The sequence below is a fragment of the Schistocerca cancellata genome, chromosome 2, assembly GCF_023864275.1.
Source record: "Schistocerca cancellata isolate TAMUIC-IGC-003103 chromosome 2, iqSchCanc2.1, whole genome shotgun sequence".
Lineage (NCBI taxonomy): Eukaryota > Metazoa > Arthropoda > Insecta > Orthoptera > Acrididae > Schistocerca > Schistocerca cancellata.
Window position 1 is genome coordinate 744,481,409 of NC_064627.1, and position 18,937 is coordinate 744,500,345.

At 43.7% G+C, this 18,937-nt stretch overlaps 1 protein-coding gene across 1 annotated transcript in view; it reads right to left on the reverse strand.

Annotated features, from left to right (window-relative positions):
- The window catches only part of LOC126162553 (26S proteasome non-ATPase regulatory subunit 10-like), a 69,610-nt gene that overhangs the window by 18,346 nt on the left and 32,327 nt on the right, over positions 1-18,937 (reverse strand). The window contains exon 3 of the mRNA XM_049919136.1: positions 9,211-9,357. Within this exon, the coding sequence (XP_049775093.1) occupies positions 9,211-9,357 (147 nt within the window). The remainder of the gene's footprint in view (positions 1-9,210; positions 9,358-18,937) is intronic.

Below are 18,937 nucleotides of genomic sequence, written 5' to 3' on the forward strand. Positions count from 1 at the left end.
TAAGAAATGAAGCATTAAAGTAGTAGATGGGTTCTGTTAATTGAGCAGCAAAGTAAGTAACTCCTGGCTAAAGTAGCAACGATATAAAATGCAGACTTGCTACAGCAAGCAAAGCACTTTAATATAAATTTAAACATTAGGAAGTCATTTCTGAGGGTATCTGTCTGGGGTGTATTAAAGGAAACAAATGTGCATAACATGATTGAAACTGTTGTCACATGTGAGGAGAAAACCTATAAAATGACATTCATTCACTCACTCCCACTTCACTCACGTTGGCCCACATAATCACTCTATCTCCTCTATCTCACAATCTCACATGCCTTAAGATGACAGAAAATAGTTAAAGTTGCTATACCTGGGATTAAACAGAAGTAAAACCACAGATGATCTAAAAGAAAGGTACAGGTAAATGTGATTGGCTGACCACTTCCAAAAGCATGGGTGAGCCAGTCACCCTTTAGACACATTAAGAACATGTCCCTCAAATTTTAGGAAACAAATTGGACAAATCACAAAACTTCAAAACTCTCGCCACAGTTGTTTGAATGTTGCTTAAAATAGAGGGCAGATCTGCTGCTACCCTCTGGTCAGAAAATGAAACACGGTCTAATAAAATTTGGCGCACTGCGATCTGCACACCACAAGCACCACACATTGGAAGACTCTCTCACTGGAGCAAGAAGTCATGCGTCACAGGACTGTGGCGCACAAAAAGATGAATAAGGAGAACCTCGTCTCATTTGTGTGGCTGGAAGGAAGTACACCTCTACTGCATTGTAGGCTGTACTACACGGAGCTTACTGTCCGTCACTTCCAGCCACTCGTCTGCCCATCGACGTATCACTCTGTACCTGAACAGCGCAACAAGAGCATGAAGGGGGATGGAACACTGAACTAACTGAGGATCACAACACACCACCTTGGCTGCTACATCTGGTCTGTAGTTCCCAGCAATACCTATGTGCCCTGGATCCCAGCAGCACACCACCATCCCCAGCCACTGTAGCCAGAGAAGGATGACTGGGATATCCTGTACTACTTTATCAGCTGGATACAAGTGTTGCAGAGACTGAAGGGCACTAAGGGAGATGGAACAGATGGAGAATTTAGCATGCATGGCACATCTCGTCTGCTATAGCACCCTCGAGATCGCAGACAGTTCAGTATTGAATACAGTGAACTCTGGAGGCAACCAAGTCTTGGAGACACGATCTGGAAAAACAATACAGCAACCTGTGGAGTCCCACAGTTTAGACCTGTCCGTGAAGAAAGCTTCATAGTTGTGGTGTTCATTTAAAATGTCACAAAATTTTGTATTACAAACAGAAGCAGAAGTGCAATTCTCCTGTAGTGCACTAAACCAAAAATTACTCTGGGCCTCTTCAGTAAACAGGGTGGTAGTCTGTTAAAACCCCAGATTTGAACCTGTATATGCCCTACACCAAGAGAGTCCACCACACACTTTACAGGGATCCCACACGACCTCATTGCTCATGGGCGATTCATAAAGAGGCGTTATATAGCTGGATAAGCAACGTCGTGGTATCCTTAAGCAGCAGGAGTAGCAAGGAGGTGACACACCTGATGCACCCTGAGAAACTGCCACTGAATGGTAAGTGGTTGGTTGGTTTAAAGGGGGGGGGGGGGGACGACACCAAACTGCGAGGTTATTGGTTCCTTGCTCCCGGTAAAATAATTACGCAAGGGAAAGAAGGTGGTGGTGGTGGTTAGTGTTTAACGTCCCGTCGACAACGAGGTCATTAGAGACGGAGCGCAAGCTCGGGTTAGGGAAGGATTGGGAAGGAAATCGGCCGTGCCCTTTCAAAGGAACCATCCCGGCATTTGCCTGAAACGATTTAGGGAAATCACGGAAAACCTAAATCAGGATGGCCGGAGACGGGATTGAACCGTCGTCCTCCCGAATGCGAGTCCAGTGTGCTAACCACTGCGCCACCTCGCTCGGTAGGGAAAGAAGAAAAGAAAAGAGACATACAGCACAATAGCAGGAGAATCGAAGAACCAGAAGAATGACAGAAGGACAACCAACACTACTATGGACAAAACAGGAAAAGAAGACCACAAAAAGAAGCAAGAAACAGGTAGAAGGGAAAAAAACAAGAGAGCAGATGACCATGGCTGGTTGACCACGAGAATAAAAAGGGAAAGCCAGACACTCTGAGACACATTAAAACATCCAGCTTTAGAATGGAGAACACAAAGGGACAAAGGACATGACCGAAAACTTATATAAAATGATAAAACCCACCGTCACGTATAAAATGCAAAACTAAATTAGCCAATGAGGTGTTGTCAGCTAAAATTAACGGCAACAAGTCCGGTAACTGAAGAGTCTATCGCAGGGCAGCCAAAGGAGGACAGCTCACCAAGATATGGGCCACTGTCAGCTGGGTGCTGCACCGACACTGAGGAGGGTCATCACGGCGCAGGAGGTAACCATGTGTCACCCAAGTGTGGCCAATGCAGAGCCGACGGAGAACCACAGAGACCCTGTGAGAGGTCCGTGTGGAGGTCTTCCATACATTCGTGGTTTCCTTAATGGCACGCAGTTTGTTGTGCGTACTGAGATTATGCCATTCCGTCTCCCAAAACCACAAAACATTGCTGTGTAGTACTGAACACAGGTCAGTTGCAGATCTCCATAAGCGGTTTCCACGTACCTGTTTGGCCACCCAGTCGGCAAGTTCGCTGTCTGGGATTCCGACGTGACCTGGGGTCCAGACAAACATCACCGAACGACTGGACCGTTCCACGGGATAGATGGACTCCTGGATTGTTGGTACCAAAGGATGACTAGGGTAGAACTGGTCGATACGTTGTAGGCTGCTCAAGGAGTCAGTATACAGAAGAAACGACTCCCCAGGGCATGAACTGATGTGCTCAATTGCATGAGATATAGCCACCAGCTGCAGCCATTGGGCAAGGAATGCTGCTCAGTATGTCCTCCATGGACATATGTGAAGCCGACATGATCATCAGCCATCGAGCCGTCAGTGTAAACCACTTCATGGCATCGGTACATGTCAAGAATCGAGAGGAAGTGGCAGCGGAGAGCCGCAGGAAAAACTGAGTCCTTAGGGCCATGTGAAAGGTCCAGGTGAAGCAACGGCCTATGTGTACTCCATGGAGGTGTACATGAATGGACCTCAAGTATAGGTGGTAAAGTCAAGGACTCCAGTTCGGAAAGAAGGCATCGGACATGAACTGCAATTGGAAGCCCTCACCTGGGCCACCGATGCAGGAGATGAACCATCGTGAGTGAGAAAAGGAAACGGTACTTTGGATGCGCAGGAGAACTACGAACGTGTGCAATGTGGCCAGCAGTTGTGCACACCTAACATGCAATGGAAGGACTCCGGCCTCCACAAGGACGCTGACCACCGGACTCGTCCTAAAACCTCCTGTCGCTAGGCGAATGCCACAGTGGTGCACTGGGTCGAGTAAACACAAGGCTGAGGATGCCGCCGAACCATAAACCACACTCTCATAGTCACAGCAGGATTGAACAAGGGGTCTGCAGACCTGCAGCAGCGTAGAGCGAGCTGCATCCCAGTTGGTGTCGCTCAGGCAGCTCAGGCAGAGGAGGGCATTGAGATGCTGCCAGTTTCCGCTTAAGCTGACGAAGGTCAGGAAGCCAAGTCAATCGGGCGTCAAAAACCAGTCCTAAGAACTGATATGTCTCCACTACGGTGAATGGATTATCATTATGATAAAGTTCTGGTTCCAGGTGAATGGTACGACACCAACTAAAATGCATAACACATGACTTTGCCGCCAAAAACTGGAAACTGTAAGCTAGAGCCGATGCCTGCGCCTTGTGGATGGCTCTCTGTAGACGCCATTCAGCAACACCAGTACTGGTGGACCTGTACAAAATGCAGAAGTCGTCTGCATACAGAGAAGGTGAAACGGACGGCCCTACAGCTGCTGCTAGACCATTAATGGCCACTAAAAATAGACACTCAATACAGAGCCCTGCGGGACCCCATTCTCCTGGATATGGGGGAAGTACGGGAGGCACCAACTTGGACACGGAAAGCATGAAGCGACAGGAAATTTTGCATAAAAATCGGGAGGGGGCCTCGGAGACCCCACTCATATAATATGGCAAGGATATCATGTTGACAGGTCATGTCATACGCTTTTCATAAATCAAAAAGACGACAACCAGGTGTTGACGTCTGGAAAAGGCTGCTCGGATGGCAGACTCGAAGGACACAAGATTATCGGTGGCAGAGCGACCCTGGCAGAAGCTGCCCTGACATGGAGCCAGTAGGCCATGTTACTCCAGGACCCAACCCAACCGCCGACACACCATACATTCCAGCAGCTTACAAAGAACGTTGGTGAGGCTGATGGGCCGACAGCTATCCACATCAAGCGGGGTTTTACTGTGTTTGAGCACTGGAATGATGATGCTCTCCCGCCATTGCGATGGAAAGATGCCAGATCTGGTGGAAGATTATGAGGAGATGTTGCTTGCAGTCAAATGAGAGATGTTTAATCATTTGACTGTGGATCCAATTTGGCCCAGGAGCAGTGTCGGGGCAATGTGCAAGGGCAATGAGGAGCTCCCACTCTGTAAATGGGGCGTTATAGCATTCGCTGTGGTGTGTAGTGAACGAGATGACTTTCCCTTCCAGCCACCGTTTGAGAGTGCAAAGGCAGGGAGTGGGGGAGGGGTGGTGGTGGTGGTGGTGGTGGTGGTGGTGGTGGTGGGTGTAATTCTCCTATGAAGAGGCTCGAGCATAGTGCAAAACCAGGAACATTTGTTGGAGTCTGGTACCTGAAAACACATTTGATACTCGCCCAGACTTTCTCTCTCGCAAAACCCCTGCTGCTGTCATTTGATAAGTCGGCGAATGCAGGCACGGAGCCGTTTAAAGGCTATGAGGTGCTCCAGGGAAGGGTGCTGCCTTGTTTAAAGCCCATCTGGGCAGGCGTCCGTGGGCCTGACGCAGGGACTGTGACAGGAAGATGAGGAACTGGTCACTACCATACAGGTCATCATGTGCTCTCCAGTGGATAGATGAGAGAAGTCTTGGGCTGCAAATTGATAAATCAATGGATGAGTAACTACCATGAGCCACACTAAAATGTGTGGTGGCCCCAGTATTAAGAGTCAGAGGTCAAACTGAGACAGTAAAGTTTCGACATCTCTGCCTCGGCCAGTAAGCACAATGCCACCCCACAAAGCGTTATGGGCGTTAAAATCTCCCAAAAGTAGGAAAGGTTTAGGTAGTTGATCAATCAGTGCAATTAATACATTCAGGAATACTGAACCATATGGAGGAAGATATACATTGCAGACAGTTATTTCCTGCGTTGTCCTTATTCCGACAGCCACAGCTTCAAGAGGGGCTTGAAGAGGCACAGTTTCACTACAGACTGAGTTTAGGAACATAAACGCAAACTCCACCTGACACTAGATTATAGTCACTACGGTTCCTGTAATATCCCTTATAGCCATGGAGGGCAGGGGTCCGCATTGCTGGGAACCAGGTTTCCTGGAGTGTAATGCAGAAAGCAGATGTAAAGCTTAACAGTTGTGGTAGCTCAGCCAGGTGGTGGAAAAAACCGCCGCAATTCCACTGGAGGATGACGACATCATGAAACTGGGAAGGCATGCAACATTCAATGAGTCAGTTTACACCTCAGTGTCACCTTCTGCCACCGACTTATTGCCTGAGCAGTGTATGTCCATTGTGTCTGAGGGTCCGGTGAGATCTAGGTCCTCAGCGGACGCCAGAATCTCCACCTCATTCACAGACGCAGAGCTTGTAGGTAGCAGTGGTGTGGGTGCCACCGCAGTTCCCTTGGCTGGACTATGGGGATATTCTCTTTGGATTTCTCTCACTGCTCCTTGGGTTTCTCTGGCTGGGAGGACTTTACTGGTTCTGTCTCTGGGACTGAGAATGAGTGTGAAGCCCTACGACCAGCTGCTTTTGGGCTCTTCAGCCACTGGCGGGTGTCACTTTTCCCACTGGCAGAAACCTGGGAGAGTGACCCAAGGGACCCCTTCCTAGCGAGAGGAGCCAAAGAAGACTTATGCTTCTCCGGCACAGAAGTGGAGACTGATAACCCCGATGGTTGGCAGGGTGTTGCTCCCGAAGTAGGTGGTGCAGGAGCAACAGGGAGGGAAGTGCCCCCCACCATCAAGGGGGCTGGCATAGTCTTGTGGCTCTGAGAGGTGACTGGGGTTGACGGAGCTGATGGGGCTAGAACTGTTATAGTAGCAGCATAAGACGATCTCATACGTAAAGGATGTAAGCATTCAAATTTCCTCTTAGCCTCAGTGTAGGTCAGTCGGTCTAGGATCTTGAAATCCATGATTTTCCTTTCTTTCTGGAGAATCCTGCAAGCAGGCAAGCAAGGTGAATGGTGCTCTCCGCAGTTGACACAGATGGGAGATGGGACACATGGAGCATAGGGATGTTATGGGCGTCCGCAATTTCGACATGTGACGCTGGAAGTACAGCGGGAAGACATATGGCCGAACTTCCAGCATTGTGATATTTTTCCAAGTTTGGAATATATATATATCCACGCGGGAAAAATATATCTAAAAAGAAAGATGATGAGACTTACCAAACAAAAGCGCTGGCAGGTCTATACACACACAAACACAAACATACACACAAAATTCTAGCTTTCGCAACCAACGGTTGCCTCGTCAGGAAAGAGGGAAGGAGAGGGAAAGACGAAAGGATTTGGGTTTTAAGGGAGAGGGTATTGTTCATCTTCGAATGTAGCAGAATTTCAATGTACTAAGAAAATCCGACTGGTAAGACTGTTTGGGATGTTTGTCAATATGGCCAACTCTACGTTCTGAATTTTTTCCTACCTGTGAGAAGAGGTGGTTGCTAATAGGAACCTGATGAAATGTGAATCACATGCAGTATTCTCTTCACCATAATAATAATACGAATATAAACATTTTGCCGTGTATTCTTTCATGTTTGCTGCTATCTTATTTAAATCCTGTCTGCCCAATAAACTACGAAACTAGAGTGAAACAACAGCAAACGCAGAAGAATATACGTATCGTGTCATGTTTATATTCGTATTATTCTTATGCGTAATAGTGATACTGTCAGAAATGAAGCACGGCAACTGACTAGATTTTTAAATCTAAGATGACTAATTTCTGTGCAGAATTTGATGTACTAAAGAAGCGGCCGCAAAGATTTTCAAACGGAGAAAGCTTAACTGCCAAGCTTACGACTCGAACCAAACTACTGTAGCTGTATCATCATTCATTCGACCTAAATTGTGTCTCATATTACAATGGATCAACTTTGTTTCGATTTGGAGGTGCGGCCTAAAACTTTTCTCTCCGCTTGAATTTCGAGTCTCATTTTTCAGGTGCGGCTTAGATTCGAGTAAATACGGTGTGTGTATATATACACACACACACACACACACACACACACACACACTCTCTCAGAGTTTTGCAGTCCTCATCTGTCACATATGGCCAAACTGCACGGACTTTCTCCACTATCACTGGTACTTTCTCTTTTCCAACATGCTGAAATAATGCAAGAGACGCAATCAAATCAAATATGAACTTTTGTAAACTAACGCATTACGACACAAATCGAAAAACCATATAACGTTATATGCATATTCAGAAAGAAATGATTGCCAATGTACCTTCTTATTGTGATACAGCAGGCTATACATGCACCTTTCCTCGTTGTATGCCTGAATTAAGACGCTTAAAACCTCTTTGTTCCATTTCATTTCTAGTATACAAAGCAATAAATAGAAAACAATGCTTTCACAAACAGCTAGTATAGAAGAGCCAACTGTAAAATGAATTTTTTCTGCATTTATGAAACCTACTTACCGAAAAAAATGCAGAAAATCCCCAACACGAAAATATATCTGAAATGAGCCACTAGCCACCTAACAATAAGCAAACAACAAGCAGAAAGCACTGTGATACCCCTTCTACACATGCACGAGTTATCAGTGCCTACTGCGCATGTGCGGATTGATGGCAGTTTAGAACTGTTCTCTATTCTGGCGTGCAGATAATGTGTCTGCTGATTTTTGTAGTTCCACCCATTCTACCGCTAGATGGCTGTCGCACTAGACCAGTACCATTCAAGGTGGACTGTCGTGTAATACCCGCTTAAAAGTCTGATTTGATAAGATTGCCATACACTCTTTTCATGATGTTTTGCACGTCAACAATGCCTTCTTTGGTTCAATAAGTTTTCAGTTCCTCTTTGGGAGTACTGACCAGATCTCTACAAGTCCCAAAACCTTTGCTGTAGTTCAAGGTGTTGTGCAGTTTAGTTTCAATTGCAAACTCCCAAGGCACTGAGCTTACTGGAGTTTCTTTACTTGTTGGGAACTAGATGTTTCTACCAACATGGTTTCCAGCAATATCCTCTAAAATTTTTTGGCTGTAGAATGGCGAAACTGCATCAAAGTTGCCCTTTTCCCATTTAACTATTAGAAACACGTTCTGACAACCAGCATGCATTCTATTACTGTTAACTGAGTCGGGAGAAATAGCTACCCAAGCCCTCGTTAGACTGAGTGTTGGTACCTACCAGTGGCCCATCCACTCTGCAAGGAAAAGGAAGAGACAATTTCAAGGGTTGAATCTGTCTCACGAATAGCACGGGAACAAGGTTTCACCCAGACAGAGCCCCACGAGCCTAGGTAAGCCTTATAAAAGATTTTTACAATCCTCAAGATCCAAGTAGTCAAGCCAAGACCCACGTTCCCTGTGACACATAATGTTCCAGTGCAACACCACATGGAGCTTGCTGAAGCATGCACAGAGCTTACAGTGATAAAGGGTTGGTGGCACTCGGCAGCCCCAGCTCATTTGATATGACCTCCTGAGGCATCGTCAAGGAACTGTTATTTTGGTAATAGAGGAAGTCTGTGGGGCTAAAACAGTAGAGGGAGACCAACACTTCATTACAGTAAACTGGTTCAAATGGATACAAGTTTTAGAGATGAGGAGTCCTGTGTACGACAGATTAGCAAGGAAAACTGCCTCAAGCTACTCTTTAGACTGAAGACCGCAACAAAATATATCAGCTTTGTTGCCTAGCTTATCCGTCTCCAGCACCAGACTTCACACAATTATTCCACCATAGTATTAACAATTATGAATAATTAAATGTAAAAGTACAGAAGAAAATATAAAAATTCTTTCCTTACATCTTTCCAATTCTTAGAGCAGGCATATTGCAGGGACGAGTGCCCACCATCACTTGTGGCATTTACATCAGCACCATTTGCTATTAATGTTCTAACAATTGTTTCTTTTCCAGCAGATGCTGCTAGTATCAAAGGCGTCATTCCAGTCTACAACAAAACAAAAAAAATATTCTAATGCCTTAGACTGACAAAAAACATTTAGTATAAACTAAAACAAGGAATAAAATATAATTATTGGTGATTAATTATGGCTACAAACACTTTAAATTTGTGACAAATACAGTCAAAACTATCCCTGCACACATCAAAATTTCAACTACATCTTTTTTTAAATAGTAGTATTAGTAATAATAATAATAATAATAATAATAATAATAATTATTATTATTATTATTATTATTATTATTATAATCATTATTATTCATTCTGCCTCAGTGACCAGGAGGCAGCTCAGGATACAATGCAATTATGGTGTTGGCATCTCTTGTGTTTTACCCTGAAGTTTGTGGTGAGTCAGATTTTATTGAGCAGTACTATTCTTACTTTCTTCTTAAGCAACATAAATGTATGATTTAATCATGTAATTTTTTTACATGATGTGTGTGCTAAAATGCTGTTATTTTTCTGTCTGTTTCATGTACCACTGATGAGATCCTGGCCAGTCATTCATCAATGTTCCAAAGATGCAGCAAATCAGCAGTGTGGACCACTGATCACAAGAATGGTGACAGTCCACAATGGTGAGAACATTGGGTCATCACTTAACACCTCTCTGGGTATTATTGTAAAACTGGACTTTAAAATGAATTTATGAAAATGAATCAGTTCAGGAGGTGGTCCGAGCTTGTATGACCATTGTAAGTGACAACAATAAATAAAATGAATGTCATTTAAATGTATATAACTATGTCTATTGAGTAGCATAGTAAATGTACCAACAAACTATACAGAAGTTACTGAAATTGAACTGACTTCAAGTTAACATTTATGAGTTAATGACTGATGCACTCTTGGAAAGGTAGGTCTTCTATTTTAACCTTTTGCTGGGCAATGAACACTGGTCTCAAATTATTTGTGAGCCAGAAAATTTCGAAATATCCACAGCATAATCTGTAGCGGAAGTGTTATCGATTTCAGAAGAAGCATCAGAATGTAGGTTTTGGAAAATTACAAAAAGGAAAAACTTAACTTCTTTTAAAGTGATTAACTTTGAGCAACACAGCAAAACAGTTTAAATTTACTGCTTTAGTGTAAATTCGAACCTGGTTGCCATTCACAATCACAGAACAACATGGCAACAAAAACTCTACTTCTCTGAGAAGCTTACTTATTAACAGTTTTGGATTAGAGGTGTCTGACAGGAAAGGGCACATAGGAATTTTAAAGAGTAAGAAATCTCACATTTTCACCACAGATATGAACAAACATTTAAGAAGAAAACAGTTTAAAGTGTAACATTTCAATGTTACATAGCAGAGCTGGTTAAGAGCATCTGTGGCCAATCAAATTTTATCAGTGCAATGTGTCACTGTTTGAGTGCAATGGAAAGAAATTCTTTTGTTGAAATCCATTTTCCATTAAGAAATTAACTATGAAGAAATTTCCTTATGAGGTATGGCCTCGCCAATTAACACGGTCACTGATATTAACTAAACAGGCCTTTGAACAATTTTAATAAAGCTGAAGAAAGAGTACAATGTCTTGTCTTATCCAGAATACACTGGCTAGACTCTGTGAGTTATTGAAGACAGAGAGGCATTCAGTTATCCTTGATATATCAAGCAAAAGGGTATACAACTGATGGAGCATGGCATTGCAGCTAGTATCAGGACGGAACATCTCAAGCTGGCAATTCACTGATGTTAGTTGTAGCCAATCTGGTGATGGTACACAGCTGCAGACAAAAACTGTTTAATCTCATATGAATTCATTACATTTGTTTTTGACGAAATGTGACAGTATGGTCATGAACGTAAATAGAATAAAACTAAATATGCTGACAGACTGACCTGCTGTGTAGTCCGAGGCCTAGGATAGGTTGGAATGCTTGTGAACAGGTGATGCCGGTAAATCTCAAAATGAAAATATGATTGCAGTAACAGACTGATTTGTAGTGTAGTGGTCATCATTGCGTAACCTACTTGTACGTATTATTCCCGATTTTTTTGAATGTTGCAATGATGCGATTTAATATTAACATGATAGAACAAAATATCAGCTAACTTTATTTGCAAACAATAGTAAATTACGAACAAGCATTCTGATTTGCTACCAACAACCGACACACTATTCCTCACATGAGTTGTTACAAACATCAACACACAACACAATGGCTGCCAACACAGTTAACTTCAATTGTACTAGCAGCTCACTAATTTTGATGCTGGAAACACAATGTGGAAAATTGCTGTAACCCTTACCATGAATACCTGTAGGTCTTAGTTAACAGCAGAATGACATTTCATCTGTTGGACATAAATGTGAAAAATTAGACATGTTTATTTTCTCTGTGGAATAATCTGAATAATCAAACTCAGATTCAACGTGTGTATGTTGCACGATTGCACCAGATACTATGTCCTCTGAAAAATATGATGCAACTACGCAATTGTATACTTTGATTCTAGCAATGTACTGCATCCACACCTCAGATGTGTTAAAATGTAAGATGGAAACACATCCAATATTACAAGAAAAAAATAAAATCTACACTGTGTATCCATTCCTTTGATTACCATCAGCTGCAACTGTAAAATCACAGTTGCGAGGTGAAAGACACTACTCAATTGAAATAGTTGGGCGGTTGCTCTGAAAACTCTGAAAAAAAGTCTCGATTGATTGGTTTCTCTGGAACTTGTGTTTATAACATTTTGTTTATTACTACTACTACTACTACTACTACTACTACTTTCATTCATCATTACACAGACAGTTTTTGCAAACATATGAAGCCCAACTTGAAAAGTTAAAAGAAATGAAACTGTGATAACTATAAATTAATAAGAACCTATTAGCTACAAAAAGATAACATAATTATTGCTGTTCTACAATCCAACACAAATAAAATTGTTATCACCATTACTAATGAGAACCACTGTTTGTGACACCACTTTATTGTGCCAGCTCTTGCACCATAAAATATATCGGAGTATTTACTGTGATTCTTGAGTTTCTCCCGGCGTATTTGATAATCAAAATATCCACGGGTGTGCTGCCGGTCTATAGTGTCCAACGGGCACAATATTTTGGCGATCATACATGTCGCCATCATCAGGTGAACTGACGGACTGAGCTCCTGTGTATGTGCCGGCACGGAGATCCGTACGCTATGGCTGCTCAGAGGGAACTGGGTTCGGTCGCAGCGGCGGCCGATTTAAATACCCTCCGCCCGCGGCGCGCTCCCTCTGCCGTCCGCTTCCCTCTGAGCAGCCATAGTGTACGGATCTCCGTGCCGGCACGTTCACAGGAGCTCAGTCCGTCAGTTCACCTGATGATGGCGACATGTATGATCGCCGAAATATTGTGCCCGTTGGACACTATAGACCGACAGCACACCCGTGGATATTTTGATTATCAAATACGCCGGGAGAAACTCAAGAATCACATCATACACCTTTACGGGGAGGAGATGTATCGCAGCATGAAGAAATTTGAAAAGTTGTGCCACCGTAGATGTCGTTTGCTAAGTACTCTTGCCTTTCTAAAGAGATGTCGTTCCGAGAATGTTGTTCCAAATTTTGCTACGGTTATGCATTACATCGATTCTGCAGCAGCTAAGAGAATCAAGAAACGAGCCAGCCTCGCATTGGTACGTGAGAGAGTGCAATTCACCCGCCGGAGCCTTGAGTTTATCTCACAGGAATTACTCAAACTACATTTGCAACTGGCTAGTAAGTTCACTTCTTTTTCCTGGGATTGGATTGATGGTGTCACCTGGGTGTCAGCTGATTCCGCCCATAAGAAGGCCACGGGACGTCAAACGGCTAAGTTCTCACGTCTCCTTGACAAACCATCTCTGCAGGTTCCGTGCAAGACTGTCATCAATTTGAGTGGCATGGTGTTGAGTGATGATGCGGTCTCGGTTTTGCAGAAAGGTCTCAACTTCGCTCCCACCCCCAAGTTCACTCTGGTCGCAGAAATTGTTAGTGCTGTTGAACAGGTTGCAGCTCGACTTCCGCCAGAATCAGCCAAGGAAATACGTCGTGAAACTTGTTGTGCGTAGACGAAATCCAAGCCGATGAAGTCAAATATCAGCAGTAAAGAGAGGGCGGCCATTCGTGATCTGAGGGAGCGCTCTGAAATTGTTGTATAACCGGCTGACAAAGGCCATGCTACAGTTGTTGTCTCCCATAAGGACTACACTGATAAGATGCAGAGCCTGCTAAATGACGATTCCTACCGGAAGATCAGCGTTGACCCTACAAAGAAGGTGGAGAACAAGACGAGGGCGCTTCTCAAGGACGCAGATTTACCGGAGGGTGACGCTAAGAAATTGTTACCCCAAGGTCCGGTACCGCCTAGACTATATGGACTCCTGAAGGTTCACAAAGAGGGGGTACCACTACGCCCCATTGTCAGCAACATCAGGGCACCTACATATTTGTTGGCCAAATACCTGATGGGAATATTAAGTCCCTATGTGGGTAAATGCCCTCATCACATCCGTAATTCCGTGGATTTTGTTAAACGCCTTGATAGCTTCAGGTTGGATGAGTCAGATATCATGGTGAGTTTTGACGTCGTTTCCTTGTTTATGAGGGTACCCCTTCGAGAGTCACTAGAATTGATTAGTCAGAAGTTTGACGAGAAGACCACTGAACTTTTTAGGCATGTCTTGACTTCCACGTATTTTCTTTTTAATGGAGAATACTACGATCAAACGGAGGGAGTCGCCATGGGTAGCCCACTCTCACCAGTGGTAGCGAATTTATACATGGAGAACTTCGAGGAGGAAGCCTTGTCGTCATCCGTATGGAAACCTACTTGCTTTTTCCGTTACGTGGACGACACGTTCGTCATCTGGCCACATGGTACGGATAAACTCCTTGACTTCCTTACACATCTAAACTCCATACACCCCAACATCAAATTCACTAAGGAGACTGAAACGGAGGGTAAATTACCTTTCCTTGACGTCTTGGTCAAGAGAAGGGCTGACGGCACCCTAGGTCATGGGGTGTATTGGAAGACAATGCACACTGATCTGTATTTGCACGCAGACAGCTGCCACCACCCTTCACAAAGGAACGGGGTACTTAAAACTCTAGTACATAGGGCGCGCACTATCTCTGACGCAGAGAGTCTACCCCAGGAATTGGAACACCTGAGAACTGTATTTCGAAAAAATGGGTACTCAGAGAGGCAGATTCAACGTGCTCTCCGCCCAACCACTGCAGCACAACCTGTTCAGATGGATGAAGTCACGAGGGAGGAGGTAGGCACTGCATTTATTCCATACACAGGCGCACTCTCAGGGAAAATCGCCCGCATTCTGAAGAAACACCAGGTCGGAACTGTGTTTTGTCCTCCAAATAAAACTCGTGCACTGGTGGGGAGCGCCAAAAATGACCTCGGTTTGAGGAAGGCCGGCGTGTACCAGATTCCGTGTCAATGTGGCAAGTCGTATATTGGTCAGACGATGTGTACCGCCGAGGATTGATGCCGTGAACACCAGAGGCACACTCGACTGATGTATCCGAGCAAGTCGGCGGTCGCTGAACATTGTTTGTCGGAAAATCACGCCATGGAGTATGACCGCACGAGGATTCTGGTACAGACGTCGAGATACTGGGACAGCGCTGTTAGAGAGGCCATCGAAATTTGCACCAATGACGACCTCATAAACCGTGACTGTGGCTATAACCTTAGCAAGGCTTGGGAACCAGCGATTGGGTTAATCAAGAGTAAATCGAGCAAACGTATAGTTGTGACGACCACGGCGGACAGAGCCATCAGACAAACGTCATCTCAGACGCCGTCGCAATCTGTTCCACCGCGCGACCGTGGCGCGGACGGTGGAGGGAGCGCGCCGCAGGCGGAGGGTATTTAAATCGGCCGCCGCCGCGACCGAACCCAGTTCCCTCTGAGCAGCCATAGCGTACGGATCTCTGTGCCGGCACGTTCACAGGAGCTCAGTCCATCAGTTCACCTGATGATGGCGACATGTATGATCGCCAAAATATTGTGCCCGTTGGAGTATTTACTGTTTCTGATTCACATGGTGCAAATGCATTTGAAATTGAGTCCATGTGGACATAATCCTAGGCACCCATGTACGAGAAACACAAGCCACAGCGAGTACACAGAGTCATCAAATGTTTCCAGGAAAAAAAAAAAATGCTTATTGTGCAAGGAATACAAGGAATAACACTGGAAATGTATCACAGCTGAAAATTAAATAGAACACTCTATCAGTTATGGTGTCAGAAAAGAAAGTATAAGTAAACTTACAAGAAGCTCGATAAATTCCATACCATCATCCAGAACAGGAGACATATCATAGACCGTGTGGTGTCACAAGGCTTAGGCCTGGCCCACCCCTCATTAAATCGACCAAGACTTATACGAATAATTGTAAGAACAGTTATTATTATTATTATTATTATTATTATTATTATTATTATGTTCTTTAAGTTTGTTTTTGGGTTTTCAGAAATACTGTGGGAAGAAAGTTTATTAATGTTGCAGATAACGTGGAAGACATTGCCCAACGATCACCACGAAAGTTCGACGTAGCAGCAAGTGGGCAAGGAATAAAACAAATGCTGCAAACTACCGCAAGCCATGGAAGAGCCTGGGCCGCGACGGCGTCGAGCTTCCTAGGTTGTCGTTGAACAACGTCAAAGGAAGAGATACTCCGCTTTCTCTTTGTAAACAGATCGATCAAGTCTTGAAAGGTTCATGTAAAACGTATATGCGGGTGACACATTAGGTGGGATCCAATGCCTGTAATACTTCCACAGTTATTAAAAAGTTGTTAGACGGCAAAACCAATAGTTCATCATTTAGATAGATAAAAAGTAGTAAAGATATAGGAAAGGAAGAGTTGCGGCGTCAGAACGAAAAGTGATACATCGCACAGCAACGAAGGAGGACGTAAACAGCGAGCGTTACGTGGTAAAAACAAATCAACTGATAAAATAGTAAGTCTGTAATTAAGCATAAAGCCACGTAACATTGCAACTGCCATCTCATCAGCAAACCTTCTAAATATGATATATTGGTGTGTGTGTATACACCACAAGCATCTAATGCTAGTTGCTTCTCCTTCCAATGAGAAAAATACACCTTGAGGGACAGAGTACTATTCTGAAGAAGCTCAACAAACTTCATCTTGCCTGAGTTTCCAGCCACGCATCCTTATGCTGAAAAGTGACTCGATGACATTGTTACTGTATGTAAGGGGATGGCACCATATGAATCATATACGCTTTCTTGACAACTGGTAATAGCTTTACACATTGTGCTCACACAAACCTTCACCTGAAGACAGTTGACTGTGTAACCAGTGCAGATTTGCCCTATGTCCCCAATTAACATGTGAGTGAATCTTACTGAGCAAGGTAACTCGCAGTTCCTTAGCATTATGATTACCGTATTTACTCGAATCTAAGCCACACTCGAATCTAAGCCGCACCTGAAAAATGAGGCTCGAAATCAAGGAAAAAAATTTTTCCCGAATCTAAGCTGCACCTAAAATTTGAGACTCGAAATTCAGGGGGAGAGAAAAGTTTTAGGCCACACCTCCATATCGAAACAAAGTTGGTCCATTGTAATATGAGACACAATTTAGGTTGAACGAATGACGATACAGCTACAGTAGTTTCGTTCGAGTCGTGAGCTTAGCAGTTAAGCTTTACCAGGTAGCCATTGCTATGCGTCAGGCGCTCCGACTATATTTATATGGGTACCCTTCCTTTTTCACGTGCTTCGTCTGGTTTGAATCGATTTCTTATTTTTCTGTGATCTGATAAGTGCCGTTCTCTTTGTTATAGGTGTTTACGTCACACTAAGCTGAAAATGCTGTACTGTGTCCTGCACTGTTTGTCGCATTCTGATAATGAGTATTTATGGCCTGTCGCCGCTCGCGGCATGGCTTGCTTTTGTGCGCGCTACTGTCGCTTACAATAAATAAAAGAGAGGAATCGTCTCATTGGCGAAACAATGGCAAGAGACTGCTATTTGTTGTTACTCACACTGCTTCTTTCAATGATAGACTGCGTATGATAGAAGATGTTCTGAACGGGAGTTTAGTGAAAATTTTTCTCCGTTTGAAAAATTTTGCAGACGCCTCTTTAGTACATTACATTCTGCACAGAAATTAGTCATCTTAGATTTAAAAATTTAGCCAATTGTCGTGCTTCATTTCTGACTGTATCACTATTAGGCATAATAATACGAATATAAACATGACATGATATGTATATTCTTCCGTGTTTGCTGTTGTCTCACTCTAGTTTCGTAGTTTATTAGGCAGACAGGATTTAAATGAGATAGCAGCAAACACGAAACAATACATGGCAAAATGTTTATATTCGTATTAATCTTATGGTGAGGAGAACACTGCATGTGATTCACAATTCATAAAAGTTCCTATCAGAACCATCTCTTCTCACAGGTAGGAACAAATTCAGAATGTAGAGTTGGCCATATTGAAAAACATCCCAAACAGTCTTGCCAGTCGGATTTTCGTAGTACATTGAAATGCTGCTACATTCGAAGATGAACAATACGGAATTTGTATTTACTTCATTGGATAATGTATGAAAATGCAGTGGTCGAAACTCGAGGTGGAGAAAAAAGCTCGTCTTCTACTTTTTTTAAATTTTTTATTTTTTTAATGACACAGAGGTTTTGGCGCCAGTATTTATCTTTGTGCCTGCAAAGCATGCCTGTGTAGCGCTACATATATTCAATGGCAGAAGTTAGTTGTGGCGGCACCTACCAACATTTTTCAGAACTTTCGCTTACTTTGCACTCGATTCTAAGCCGCAGGCGGTTTTTTGGATTACAAAAACTGGAAAAAAGGTGCGGCTTAGATTCGAGTAAATACGGTAATTGCTTCCTTGTGGATTTTCAGCTGTATTGTCTCACTGTGGTCTAGGAGTAGCATCCGACTAGTAATTAAAATGTCCTAGTTCCCAGCTTCTAGCCCAGCCATTGGTTAAATTTTGAACAGAAATCGTTAGCAATGGTGGGCAAAGACACCCAGTATAAGGAGAGAGCCTTGTTCTGCCAACAACCTTGTCAAGGAGAGAGGATGAGTGGATGGAGATTTGAGGTATCCTCTTGTCCCTGAGATAGGAAACTATCTGGGAAAGTTGAAAAAACCACCAATCATCAACCAGCATAAGGACTCAGAATGCAAAGAAAACTACTGCATTAAAGAAAATGAAGAGAGGAACAACACAAACAGCATAGTCCAATCAAGGGGAAGGCATAACATGCAAACAAAGAGGGAAAAGTGCCATCAGGGCAGCAGGAAGAGGAAACGACAGGAGGGTGGTGGGTGCAGAAGGGGAGAGCAGGGATGCACCAGAAACATTAAGTGCGGTGGGGTACGAGCCCCACCACCGACCCATCCCGACACCCACACCTTACCATCATAATGATACAACAGATATAACACCAGGGGAAGAAGACAAGAAATGGGGAAACAAAACAGCATGACACACTAGACAAAATTTAGAGGAAAGGAGGGAGAACCCGGCCGGCAATGAGGAAAGGT